Source organism: Macadamia integrifolia, chromosome 2 (genome assembly GCF_013358625.1).
Source record: "Macadamia integrifolia cultivar HAES 741 chromosome 2, SCU_Mint_v3, whole genome shotgun sequence".
In the NCBI taxonomy this organism is placed as follows: Eukaryota; Viridiplantae; Streptophyta; class Magnoliopsida; order Proteales; family Proteaceae; genus Macadamia; species Macadamia integrifolia.
Window position 1 is genome coordinate 17,646,261 of NC_056558.1, and position 14,262 is coordinate 17,660,522.

At 38.7% G+C, this 14,262-nt stretch overlaps 1 protein-coding gene across 1 annotated transcript; it reads right to left on the minus strand.

The window, feature by feature from the left end:
* Positions 1-4,359: 4,359 nt before the first annotated feature.
* On the minus strand, positions 4,360-12,277 carry LOC122062215 (ARF guanine-nucleotide exchange factor GNOM). Its single transcript, XM_042625895.1, has 3 exons — positions 12,148-12,277; positions 8,622-9,453; positions 4,360-8,486 (listed from the first exon to the last, which is right to left on the minus strand). Exons 2-3 carry the CDS (start codon positions 9,351-9,353, stop codon positions 4,800-4,802), a joined length of 4,419 nt encoding a protein of 1,472 aa, XP_042481829.1. The 5' UTR covers positions 9,354-9,453; positions 12,148-12,277; the 3' UTR covers positions 4,360-4,799.
* Between the last annotated feature and the right edge of the window lie 1,985 nt (positions 12,278-14,262).

The window sequence follows — 14,262 nt, forward strand, 5'->3', positions numbered from 1 at the left end:
TTTTACCCAACTTTCTCAACATGGCTTCCTTTCCTTTATTTATCTTTTACAGCTCCACTCTCTCTCTCTCTCTCTCTCTCTCTCTCTCTCACTCTGGATGAGTATTATTATAATCTTTTTTTAATGAGATTAGTAATAAAAATGGTTAGTATGTCTGTCATCCAGAATATCATATTAGTTACCTTGTTGTCTCACTTTAGAATAATGTTTTCATGCATGTATCAATGTGAAAAAGATGTGATATTGTGATGTATCAAAATGGTGAGGTTTGAATTTCTAACCACTCCTTGTTAATTTTTGGGTTTTGAAGGTAAAATGATACATTAGTGTCAGGATTTTTTTTTGGGTTGGTGGGTGGGTGGGAGGGGGTGGGATGGTAAAGGAAGGCTTTAATTGTATATTGATGGGTGTTGAGGAATAGTGAAGGACATTTCATACCTTTAATTTATATGGGTAATAATGATGATGGTGGGATTTGGGGGAACTGTACATTATGGGTGAAGGAAAAGTTTGCTCATAATGTTATATTGGCTTTGGTTGGTAGTAAGGGCAGTCAGGAATGAAAAGTAAAAAAGAAGAGACGGGTAAGGAAAGTATTTGCTTTTCTTGTGATTTAATGAAGCAATTATATATAATGACATGATTTATCCTCATTGATAAAAAAAAAAAATTGTATTATCTTAAAATGATAAAAAAGTAAAGTTGCAACTTACTAGTTTACTACTTCTATCCCCCAAAAACAGAAATTACTAATTCACTTTTTTTCGCATGCAGTATTTATATGAAATGACATGATTTACTCTCATTGAAAACAAAAATTATCTTAAAATGCTAAAAAGTAAAATTGCAACTATTAGTTTACTACTTTGGTTACAACAAGAATAGTAGGATTCCACTCTTGTTTTGCTTGCATTGCAGGTAGATTGAGAGCAATAATATTGTATTGCTACATATGTTATTGTATATGGTTATGATTAGGTGTATATTGTGGCTTATGGTTACGATTAAACGTCGCTTTCTTGACAATGATAAAGGAGGCAATTTTAGTGTGGTTATCTCAAGTACTTGTATTTTATTTTGTTTTTTTCTGCAATTAAGAATGATGCATCAAAATTTTGGTGATCTAATGGAGCCAATGTAGTACTCTCAACATTGTCAATCAGTACATGATCTAATTAATCTTTCATTTTTCTACTAATCAGCTGCAACAATGTTTTGTGTTAGATTTGCACTAACAGAGTAGTTAAGAGCATAAAACCTTAAAAATTGAGCAATTCTCTAATAAGAATATGGGCAAGTGATTTAGTCAATAACTGTCAAATTGCAATAACCCAATTCTCATTCTTAGCTGTTTATATTTTTACACAATTCCCATAATTTATCCTGATATATATATATATATATATATAACAATGTGTGGTTGGTAAGCAAGGATAGGTTTTTTAGCAAGGTACGGAATGTATCATCAAATATTCAATATGATTCCACAAGATCTATTTTCGTTCAGTAAGGGATAATAGCCATTGAAAGATTTTCCGATCAATCCGAGATGGTTTCATTCCATTAGTAATGAGGATCCAAAATATACTTACTGATCAATCAAAGAGAGATTCAACAACTAAAAGAAAGACCGAATCTTTGGGACCCTTATTTTTTTCAAATGGAAGGAAAGAATAGAATCAGACTGATTCCTAAAATGCTTCTGGATATTCCTCATGTCTTGGCTATCACGGACGTGAAAAGTTGATTATTTCATCTACTTCCGGAAGAAATCGAAGATTTCTTGAATCCTACAAGATTAATTCGTTTTTTTCTTTGACAAATGGGCAAAACTTCATATGGGAATTGAATCCTATTGAGAGGTACACTAGAATCAGAAATTGTTGAAGAAAGAGCAAGATATTTCTTTTGTCCCTTCTGGTGGTTGATATATTCAAGATAATTACTTAGTTACAAAATGCCGTCTCAATTCATCCTATATATATATATATATATATATATAGCACCTACTCAAGTCTGTTCTACAAATGCTACCATAAAAAGTAGTACAACGGCGTGAAAGTGCGCTTAGCCATTAAGAGCATCAAGCAGCGAGCGGTGAGGTGCAGTGAGCATTTAACAGTAGAGAGCATCTGAACTCGCATCCTAAAGGGTTTCTAGTCATCTGGTGCTCACTGCACCGGTGCAACGGCTGCAGAGAATTTTCCCATGCTAAATTCAAGCTCCACTTGTGTGAATCAGGAAAAAGAAACTTCGGGTGTTTCAAGAGGCAAGTCCTTTTCTTTTCTTATTTCCAGGCACAATTTTGCAAAATCTAACCATCAGAAAATGGTTGTTTGCCTTTTCTAGGATGATTTCCTTTTTAGGATGATAGGTGAAGAAGAAAATGTTATTAGAGATGATTGTTTTTGTGGACCCCACGAAGACTTCGATCGGGTTGGTAGTAAAAGATAGAAATGTAGAAAGATATGAGATCTATCCTTTTTCAAATATACGACAATAGGATCCAAGGATGTGTCTATAATTCTATAGTGCTTTTATAGTTTGGGTAGAGGAACCAGATTCCATTCATGCTGGAAATTAATGTTGAAACAAAAGTGGGCCATATCTAGATATACTGGGAGAACTATGATCTTGATGGGATTCCAAACAAAAAGAATCAATCTCACATTGGGTGTGAATAGCCCGATGTAAAAACTAATAATCACTTGAATATTCTTTTTTTAACAGCTAATTATTTAAGGATGAATTCTATCAGAGTCCCAACATATAGTATTAGAGGCTTGGTAACTCTAATTGGCTTGTTGGTTAAAGTTTCGAATTAACAATCTGATTTTTCAATTTCACCGGGGCAGATTCGCGGATTTCTCTTTCTGGAACTATGTTGTACAAAGAAAAAATTTCCCCAACTCATGCTAAGCTCTAAGAAAGTAAGATTATCATGCTAAGCTCTAAGAAAACTTATATTAGTCTTCTAGCAATGATTATTTCCTCTCTTTTCCTAGCTAGTTTCTATTTTACGAAATCTTGATTAGATCCTATATTGTCTTTAGAATCATTTAACTAAATATATATATTTTTTTCATATTGTAATAGATATCATTCATTATCAGAATCTGAATGATTTGAGGCATACATCCATTTTTTGTTGCTGTTGTGTGAATTATGAGATTGGAATAACATCTTGAGTCTGTTTTTCTTCTCTTGAATGATTTATGTGCTGTAATTAAGCAACTTATTGGATGGGCTTGGATTTATTTATTTATTTATTAGAGAGAGAGAGAGAGAGAGAGAGAGAGAGAGAGAGAGAGAGAGAGAGAGAGAGAGAGAGAGAATAATATTGCATCCAGCTTCTTTGCAATTTGAATTGAGATTCATTTACTTCACTTATCCAAGGCCAAATCTAGTTATGGATTTGGTTGGAATTATGGTAATTCAATTACTGTGTCCTGGGAAATACAGGAGCAACAAAAGGACAGGGATTTATAATATTCACCACTGGTTAGAGAGTTATTGCCATTGAAGGGACCCTCTCTGACAGTGCATATGAGTACTGAAGCAGATGGGCTTCCATCCTAGGATCACTCAAAACCTCTCCCAATGGCCCCTTCACTTCTATTATGGCGTGTTGGACCTGTCTCCTGGTAGGGAGTCCAGTCTTTATATAGGGCCCCATAGGACCATCCAAAAGGGCCACAAGTCCAGTCTTTAATAAATAAGGACTGTGTCAAGTGGTAATTCAGATTCCCATCCACACTGGTAGTTTCAATTTCTACAATTGGTGGGAATTGGATAAAGAGATAATGTGTGAAATGCTAGCCGGATTCAACATAAAAAAATTAAAGCAATTCATGGTGGTTTAGATTCTCAAGATCCAAACTAAGCCTTGTCAAAGGTAGAAATGGTGCAACTCTTTCTACAACTAGCTTGTGGGGCTGTGGAGTTGAATCAGCTTGTCAGTGGGTTGATTCAACAACATTTTGTTTCAACCACAGCCTAAAAGTAGAGAAATGTTAAGACTGGAACTATATTGTGGAATCGGTAACTTATGTTCTAGCCTGTATAACTCTCAAATGAACAGCATTGTATACTTTCATTATTCATCACTGAACAACTGACTGGTATCAAGCGGGACACCGGAATCGGACATGAAGTAAAACAGGTCTAACTCATGATTCTGCAGTTGTTCATATCATTCACTGGTTGACACTACTGGGAACGGGATCCTTTTAATGAAGGCCAGATCTATCAAGTAATGAGGAAATCAGGTACCCGAAGAATCACTATCAACAAGGGAAAGAAAGCATGCCAATCCATAGCATTCGTTGCTTTCACACCTGCAGTAGATGTGGAATTTGATTTGGCAAATATTTCAAATTCTTTTCTGAACTCTTACCATAACTTTAAACACAGTATCATTACAAAGTGAGACGATCTATACATCAGCACAGGCTGTGAGTTGGGAGTTTTTTTTAGGGTAAGACAATTACAGATTACAGGGCACAGTAGCTGAGATTGCTCGAGAGAGAATGAAGACTAGATATGTTGATTCCCGGATTTTGAAAATGCACATAAAACCCCAACCAGACCAACCCCTTAGTATAACCAATACAAGAAAGTAACTCTAGAAAACCTCTACCTGCATTAAGGTTGGCAGATACAATCACACCACACTTCCCTGCAGGGACAAGAAGATGATTTTTTACCACTGGAATACATACCATTTTGTCCAAACAAAAAATCATCCTAATCCCCTCTTGGCCCGATCCCCAGCAAATTAGTAACGCTATTTCAAGTGTTCAACACACCAAGGTCTGACCACCTTCTTCAGAAGCTGTCAATGTCTCACCTGATGGAACAGAACCGGATCCATCAGATACCGGGACTCCCTCTGTTTCACTCTGCTTATGTAACTGCTCCAGCTCTTGATTGGGAAACACTTCGGATTGCAAAGATGGGGCAATATTGTTCACATGCAACCATGTTAGTTCCCATAAACTATCCCCACCGAGAGCACTTCGGCACACGAGGACACCCCTAGTCTTCATCACAAGCAATGTATTCTTAAGAAGCTCAGGGACTAGTTCCTGAAGCTTTTCACTCTTCTTCCCTCTAATCTTGGCCTTCATATATTTTTCCATACGGCTAAGGACCCCCAACCATAGCTTGCAGAACGTGGTTAGTTGCACAAGATCGTTCAGCAACTGCAAGAACACTTTTGACAGTAGCTTCATAGCAAGAATGAGTGTGCCTTCTATGTTCCTGTAGTCCTTTGGGGAATGTCCCTGAGCAAGTTCTAGCAACTCATCAAGCATTGTGAAGATGACCTGATCAAAACACTGCAACCACGAAGTGTGCAGAAGGGCGAACCCACCCACACCTGTCAAGCACTTCTGCAATGAGGACAGAGCATGGTTCCTAACGTCTTCTCTCTGGTCAAAACACACTTTCCTCAACCCCTGCACTAGCCTCAGCCACATCTCCCCTATATCCTGAGACATTTTCGCAGCAGCCTCCTCCCCTGCTGCTTCCTTAGTCTCACAAGACCACCGTCCCAGACAGGTCACAGACCCTGCCATCAAATCTAGTGCACGTATCGATCGCTCTGCCTGTCCAACACGAGACTCAGCAAACTGCCTTGTAGTATCAACGCACAGAATGTAATTTGCAGGTGAGAGATGAGCCCCGTCAGACATGATAAACATTAACGCCTCAAATCCTGCTTCAGATGCTTCAGGATGGCGAGCTGTGATGGACAGAATATTGGTGATTGTGCGCCACCCCATCTGGGATCTGATGTGTGTGGCATTAGCTTTCACAAGGCGCATGACTTCTTGTGTGATGTTCTCACAATATGCATCAGCAACCCGAGCATCAAGCTTTGAGACCAGTTGCAGTGACCTCAGTAGTTCATCAGCAAGGTTCTCTTTATAGGGAAGCAACCGCTGGCATATTCGAAGAAGTCCAAACACAGCCCTCTCCACCAGGGCACAAGGCATCACAGTTGACTGAACAATGTTGGATATATGCTCATAAACCCCCTGCCACAGAAGACCAATCCTATCCCGGTTATTCAAGGTGATTGCTATCAACAACTCCAAGCAGAAGACCGCAGTGTCTTCATCATCAGGAGAGCTGTTCCCCTTCTGAGATCTCCCTGCAGCCCAGATGAGAGCTCGTGCAAGATGCAACAGTGAATCAGCTTGCAGAAACTTACTCTCTGTAAATATGCTATCAATGTGGCACTTCTGAATAGTCTGGAGAGTGCGTTGATGAGCTGCAAGTTGTTGTTCAGTGGGTTGCGATCTTGGCTCCTCTGTGTCAAGAGATAAGAGCTGGCTGAACCGGCCCATAAGCCCAGAGGATCTACGAGGAGTACCCATAGAAGGCAACTGCGATGCAGATAGTGAACTTGTAACAGGTTTTCCATGACAAGGGTCAGCAGCAACCTCCAAGTCATCAGCAGCGTCACTGGCCACACGGGCGGGGAGAAGACCAAGCTTGTGCAATCTTAAGATGCAGTCCAGAATGTTTCTCCATCCAGTGCGGATATAATCACCATACTTATTTGCTATGGTGAAGACAGTTACAGTGGCCATTCTAGCTTTCGTATCATCACCAAAAGCAAGAACAGGTTCCTCCACTGAAGATGGGTTAATGAGAGTTGTGAACTTACAGAGAGACACAACAAGGTCATCCAATACATCTTCAAGATGATGACATGCTGAAATCTTTGCAACAGCCAAGAATCCATCAACACATGTTTGGAAAACATCTTCACTTTCAGCATGATCAAATACCACTGAGATAGCAGCAATTGTGGGACCTGACATTATGGCAAACATATCATGGTCCAGGAAGGGTCTGGAATCACACATAACAAAAGGAGCAGTCTTCTTCGACTTGCGCATTAGATCAATCCAACGGCTTGGTGTCATCTCGGAGAAACCAGCACCTTGTTCCGGTGTAGTTCTGATCTCATTCTTGCAGATTGAGTGGTAAAGCTCTGATAGGAATTCCCGAGGGAGATCATTCCCTCCATTGATGTGTCGATTATTTCTGATAAAATCCTCTTCAGTCATCTTCTTCTTCACTTGTACATTGTGTTGATCGGTATTAAGCATTATTAGTGAATAGGACAATACGAGAGCAGCATCCTTGTTGGCTAGAATCTGCGGCGATTGCTCATAGTATCTCTCTGAGAACGCCTCGAGAACTCTCTGTATCTTTTGTGACTCACCAGGCAATCGGAAAGTTTCTAAGAATAGCCGTAGTGCAGTATCCAAATTCATGTCTTCAAAATCAAAAGTGCCAGCAAATTCATGAAGCACTTGAACACAGAACTCATCATGATTTCCCAGGAAATCACCCACAAGATTCTTATCTAACCCAGCTGTGTACCTGAAAAAGCAAGCCACACTTTGAGGGTCAAGCTTGTCAGGTAACAAATGTGTTCCCTGGAGAAACTCCAGCCCCTTCTTTGGATCTCGGTTGAAGTGATCAGCACCAATCATCAACCTTCTCTTAATGTATTTCCTCCGACGGACAAAAGGAACCCAATGATTAGGATCAGCATAATTCTCACATTTCACAGTCCAGAATGGGGTATATTCTTCAAGATCTACTGGAACCTGCTCCAAAACAGGTGGTCCATTGCTTATCCTCTCTGCCATTCCCTGAATCACAGCAATTAGACCATCCAAAGCAAGAATGTGCATTGCAGACAAAGGGTAGTTCACTGGAAATGCACTCTTTGACAACAGGTTAGCAAGGTCTTCAAATGCATTACTGCAGGTAATATCACAATCAAAGTTGGCATACATCTCTGCCATGAATGTTTTCTGCCTGCAGAAGTCAACAAGGGCCTCCATTGCGACCTCCTGTTGATGATATGAAGCCCCATGCCTGCTTTGCGCAAGCCTCAAAATCACACAAGAAAAGAAAGCCTCCAATTGTAGTTTTAGCTCAGAACGCAGATGGTAATACAAATTGAGAACAATGCCACATACAATTGAAAGAATAAGTGGACTCATTGATAAGCCAAACTGCATGAGGTTACGAAATAGCTCATCCTGTATCAAGGCTAATAACTTAGGATGTTGTCTGATAGAAGGTCCACCCAATTCAATGGCTGAGTTGATCAAACCCAAAGCAAAAAGGGGCACATCTTCATGACTTGCCATAGAATTTGACCTGGGACCCATTCCAATGTGCTCTATGTTATCTAACAAGGCACACAAGAAGTGAAGTATCTCCACCATGCAGGGAACCCCATATGGCTCAGTCATGAGATGCAAATCAGTTGGAGAAGCCTCTTTTCCATTACCAGCCCCAAACGTGTTTTCCTCTGTCAAGCTTACCCGAAGACCCATGGAAGCATTTGAAGCCAAACCAACAGAAGGCATCTGACCATCATGCTCAGAACTGTCATTGCCATTATCTAATTGTTTACTACTGAAGGTGTAGTCCTTTTCTAAGCCTCCCACCTACGCATTTTCATGTTAAGAAGACAGGAACAAGAGTTATCCAAAGTGAAGTGACATAATCTGAAAAAAGGAGACAGTAGATGTTGCACCAAAGAAAAGAATTAAAAAAAAAAGAAAAGATGCATGCACCAACACCTCTTGTTTGACGTATCTTCCTCCATTAGCCAATAGACGTTCTGTTTTATCAATCTCCGGAAGGTGGGAAAAGATACACCTGACAAGTTCATGCATAGTGTGGCGTGCTATCCGCTGCAACAACTCACCCTTTGATCCTGCTTGATGAACTATACGGAAACAGGTGTTTACTATGTTGCAAACATGCTGGTTACTCAGCACAACTGATGCCTTACTTTTCATACAAGCAAGAAAAACCTGAAGTATCTTCATCAGTACTACTTCTTCTGAAGCTGGATCAGTCACCTCGAATCGGCAACTTGTCACAGCATCAACCACCAAAGGCATAGCATGTTCCACATTCACAGTATTCAGATGAAGTATGTCAAGAGTTAGAATCTTGTAAACAGATGACAAGGCCACACTAGTGATGGGTGCACCAGTTTCATCAGATCGAATCACATCCAAAAACGGCTGGAGATATGCGGCTGGATTTATAGATTGCCACTGATTTTGCCATGAAAAAATTTGCTTCCGCAATGCCTTCAAGGACTGGATGAGAGAGTGCTCTAACTGATCATCTCCAGTCATATAACGACCTCCCCACCTAACGTTTCTTCTCATAACTGCCAACACAGCACCTACTTCTGAATTAACCATACATGCTAAAGCACCTCCATTTGATGAACAGTCAAATTCTTCAGGCTCTTCCTCAATTGCCTTGATTCCGGTCTGCAGCCTTAGACGCCCCATATTTACACGGAATTCGGGATAAACAATCTAACTGCTATCAGTTTCGTGCTTGGAAACTACAGAAACACGGTACTGGAACCAAGCAGAACCATACTCCGCTCTGTGGTTGAAAGACAATAAATGCAAATAGACATGTAAGAATTCTCATATGCTTAACACAATAAATGAATCACACAAAATGCATTAAGACTAAAATGGAAATACAGAACGCATAGAGCCTAAAATGGATAGACTAATATAGAAAGATGGATGGATAGAACTTGTAAGATTATGAGAAGAAAAAACAAATTAACTAATTCACCACTTGGAGAAGCCATTGAGGCTGTACTAAGACTTAATAGATATTGAAGAGGAAGGAAGTAGGGCAGAGAGGTTGGGGAAGAGCTCATCATATCAGGAACCAGAGTTTGAGAGGTCACTTCAAAAACTGGCTTTACTTATGGGAAAACATGAAAGTGAACAGATGAACAGATAACCCTACTACACCTTGCAGACATATTAAGATGGCATTACCAGTAAGTTCTAGGAAGGCTAAAGATCTATTAATTCAATAATTGAAGCTGTTGTGCTGTTGTGCACATAGTCTAAATCTAGTTGTGAACATGATAGTCCTAATCTACAGTGAGGAGTCCCTAGTGCGCGTCAACTGCAATTTGCTCTCAGAAATTTTCAAATATTTAACAACATAATATGGTAAATAAAATTATAAAATATTCTTATACTTAAGATACATAATTTTCTGATAGGACAAATGGTATTCATTGATAACAGAAATCAATAAAATACACTTAGTATGCTTACGGTCCCTGATGAAAAGCAGTATAAAATGATCTATAAACATCATCTAAAAGATATATGATTCTAATTTCTAACATTAGGTTAGGTGGAATCCCACACACAAAAAGGGGATTATTGCTCCCAAACATTTGGGTATCCTAATGTTTTTTCATCTCAATCCCCCTAAGAGTATTCATCTCAAGTTAACCAAGCCTTTTCCAACTAAATGGGGTTTAGGCACACACAACTTGTTTCACCATTCAACTCTGTTTAAAGACATATTTATTGTAAGCCCATTGTCATTTATATCTTTTCAACATATCAGAACATGCCATGGAAGGTCATATAGACCAAGTGCACAAGCAAGATCTCAATCTCCTAAGAATGACTTTCTATATGATTGTTCACATCAGACAAAATAATTAATCTTTAACACCCAAGGCCTTATATAGAGGAAATCATGCCACAATAATAAAAGCTGATACACAGGATATTCCTGTCCACGTGATGTCCGTCTTTCCTTTACCTATATTGATTTATTCAAATAAAGTATGCTGGCAACAGTTCTATGCATAGACCTTATCTGATTCAATGGGGCCTAGTTTGTAAACCCAGGGCCATTGTGTGGCCCTCAAGCGATATATACGAATCAAGCACTACTTATAAGAACTGCTCCAGAATTTTTTTTTCTATCCCTCAGCACTACACGAATTTAGCTGCAATATCCTCTCCAACTTCGAGAGCCAGTAAAGCATTAAGTTTATCAGACCACACTATTGTTGAGGTTTGGGCCATTCCACAAAGTGAATACTTTAGATATCTGGGGTCAAACCATAAATAAAGAAGGTGACAGCGAGAATGATGTTTCACAGAGAATCAAAGTGGGATGGATAAAGTGGAGAGGTGCGTCCGAAGTATTGTGTGACCAACGTATCCCTTTGAAGCTTAAGGGAAAACTCTACAGTTTTCTCATGGGAACTCTCATCATCCTACATCAACTAAACCACCCTCTACTGACATACAAAAACCCTATCCATATAGCTTGTGAACCCCATAACTACTTTTAAGAAATTTATCTCCTCTAAGTAATCACATTCAGTTCGTGCCTAGACTTGCTGACCAAATTGATCATACTATGATCATAAAGGGGTCATCAGATAGCAAGTCTTATGATGGGTTGGAGGCCATCACATTGCTGCACAGCTGCAGCCAAATCTGTTTAGGGATATACTTTGCGTGTACTTAATGGAGTGATTTCATCACATAGGGAAACAATTCAAAGATCACCAACTGTTTAAGCAGTAGAATTTTCAATACTACTCAAATAAACGACAGCCTCGTTGACAATTTTACCACTACTACAGTTACATGTCCGAGGAAGCAAACAATATCCACCGAATCTGCTAAAATTCATAAGAATGGCCACTTTTTATTTTCCATCTAAGGGATAAGAAAATGAAATGCATAAAAGCAGAACCTTAAAACATCAAGTTCAAAGCAGAAAATTCATAATCACTCCGCTAAATTTGGTTTTGGCATCACCGACTCGTAGGACTTGAGAGGTCTGATCTGCTACTGCTACTGAGATCTGTCAACAGAAAGCTGTAAAGAAGCCTTGACAGCACCTCTCCCATGGCCAAGATAATTTGGTAAAGAGAAGGCAATGTGGTAACTGAAGTCTGAATTTCATGAATTAAAGTACATAATAAATCTGGAAAAAAAAAAATCAGAAATGGGGGTTTGACCAGAACTGCTCGGAGGTAGAAAAAGAGAGAGTGGACCCGGTTGGGAATTATCAAAATTCCAAAACTCTGCGAGAAATTGAGAGAAGTAGAAAAGAATGACTAAAATCAAGAAATAATAGCTAGATTGCAACCCCCCCTCCCACCCGGCGGAAATCAAGATCTCCGGAAATCATGGCTCCCAGGGCGGAACGCAGCCAATTGAAATGACACAGATCTCACCATGAAAAGGGCACTAGATTTAGTATAAGGAGAGGATGAAGGTGAATGCTTACCAGAGATCTCCGAGAAATCCGCCGGCGGCAAAGATTTGACCTTCTGGGCCTGGTTCAGCTCGCTCGATGAGACTATGATCGCGGTGGGGAAGAACCGAAGAAGACGATGGACCTCTTCTAGTCTCGACTCTCCCCTTTCCTCTCTTTCTCGCACTAGAAAAGTGCAAATATTATAAACGGGTCGGATCAGGATTCAGGAGCGGATGTAAATCGGTCCGTTTAATGGGTAATTTGGTAAACCTAAACCCAAAGTAATTGATAATTCGGACAGGGAACTCAATCCTTTTAGTTAAAAAAAAAAAAAAAAAAAAAATCTTTTTAGTTAAACAAAAGTTTTGATGGCTAATTTGATAAATTAAAACCCAAAATTGAGTAATCTTGTAATTTTTTTCATTAATAATTGGTTCTTACTTGTCTAAATATCTAAAGACTGATTATATTCGAATTAAATAATTTTTGAGTCCTTTTTTGGTCAAGACTCAAAATTTTGTGTCCCAAATGTCCCTTTGAAGGGATTTTTGTTGCAACAAAGTGTAAGGCAAGCACAAGCTTTTTTATCATTTTCATAGAAACCGAGGCTTTTGTGCACCGGGCCTCACACATGCGGGAGTCTTGTGTACCAAATACGCCCCTTTTATTGAAGCCAAGGCTATTCATGACAGCTTCTACTTACTAAGAATCTTAGCTGTGGAAGCTAGTTGTTTTTGTGGATTATAAGTTTTTTTTTTTGGATTATAAGGGTTTAGCTTCTTGCTTAAATGATACTTCTTTCCGTTTGGTTGGTTAGCATCTCTTTTTTCTTTTGTTCCTCATGTGTCAAATGTTGAGGCCCATATATTAGCTAAGGGTATTACATTTCTCAGTCTGTCTAGAGTTTGATAGATACAAGCACCTACATTCATTGTAAAGCCTTCCCCTTCTCTTGGATAGGATCTCTCATTTTTTTATTTAATAATACTTTCTTTTGATTGACCCTAAAAAAAGGAAAATTTTGGTTGGAGTCTAAAGTTGTGTTTGATATGTATTGTTGGAATAGAATCTAGGTTTAGCCTGTATTTTGAAGTGAGAAATAGAGAAGAAATGGGTTATATGCACTAGACCCATAATCTATTCCAAGAATTCATAACAAACATATCTTAAGACAATATCAGTCGATATTGGATACATTGGGGGTACCTATTATAGGGGTGTCAAAACTTAGCTCAAACTTGTAAAATTGACTGAATCAAATTGATCCTTGTTGGACTCATTTTTGACTAGGGTATGATATAACTAGCCGACTGAAAATCGGGCCGCACCAAACTAACCGATGTCCAAATTGAAAACCGAGCTGAAGAAACCGATAAAAAAATCATTGAGTATGAGGTTATGAATAAGTGAATTGATTATCCCTTGATTTCAATATTAGTAAAATGATTTTTTGTTGTAAGGGGAATTGTTACAAATCAATGAGAGATTCTGAATAACGAAATTGATTTGTAACAATGTTTCCATTGATCTTCTAATTTTTTTGGGGGGGGTAGAAAGATCTCTTAATTCACTATGCAAAATTAGTAGTGCAATTAAATGACTAATTTGATAGTAGGGTTCATTTTGTGATTTCAATAGTAGTTATCCATTTGTCTCAATATTAATTATATTTTCCTTACAATTTATTCCTCTTTGTTTGAATTACAACATAAACACATCAAATCGATTTTCCTACTCCTAGTTGTTTATTTGTTTGACATGGGGATAGATGATTTTATTGTTTTTACATAATCTTTCTTCACTATAGGTTGCAGATGTAAGGTTTCGCTGTGGTTCAAGTAAAAAACAAATCGATCTAATTTGGTATTAACTTGATATTTAAAAACAAAAATAAACTGAATTCATTAATAGTTTGGTTTTGATCTCACTCATTTCTAGACCAAAACTGATTCAATCTGATCAAAACCAATCTGAACCAACCGTTTGACACCATTGATACCTAACTGGTGAGAGAGAGAGAGAGAGAGAGAGAGAGAGAGAGAGAGATGACAACTAGTGTTATAAATGAAGTTCAAATTGTCTGCAGTGAGCGATGAGGTGCAGTGAGCATTAACGGCTAGGAAGGCCCAGCCATGCACCCCAATC

Coding starts and splice junctions, on each gene's coding strand:
- LOC122062215 (XM_042625895.1), bottom strand. CDS start 9,353: ATGGGGCGTCTAAGGCTGCAGACCGGAATCAAGGCAATTGAGGAAGAG. Junction 8,487..8,621: donor GAAGATACGTCAAACAAGAG/GTGTTGGTGCAT, acceptor GAAAATGCGTAG/GTGGGAGGCTTAGAAAAGGA.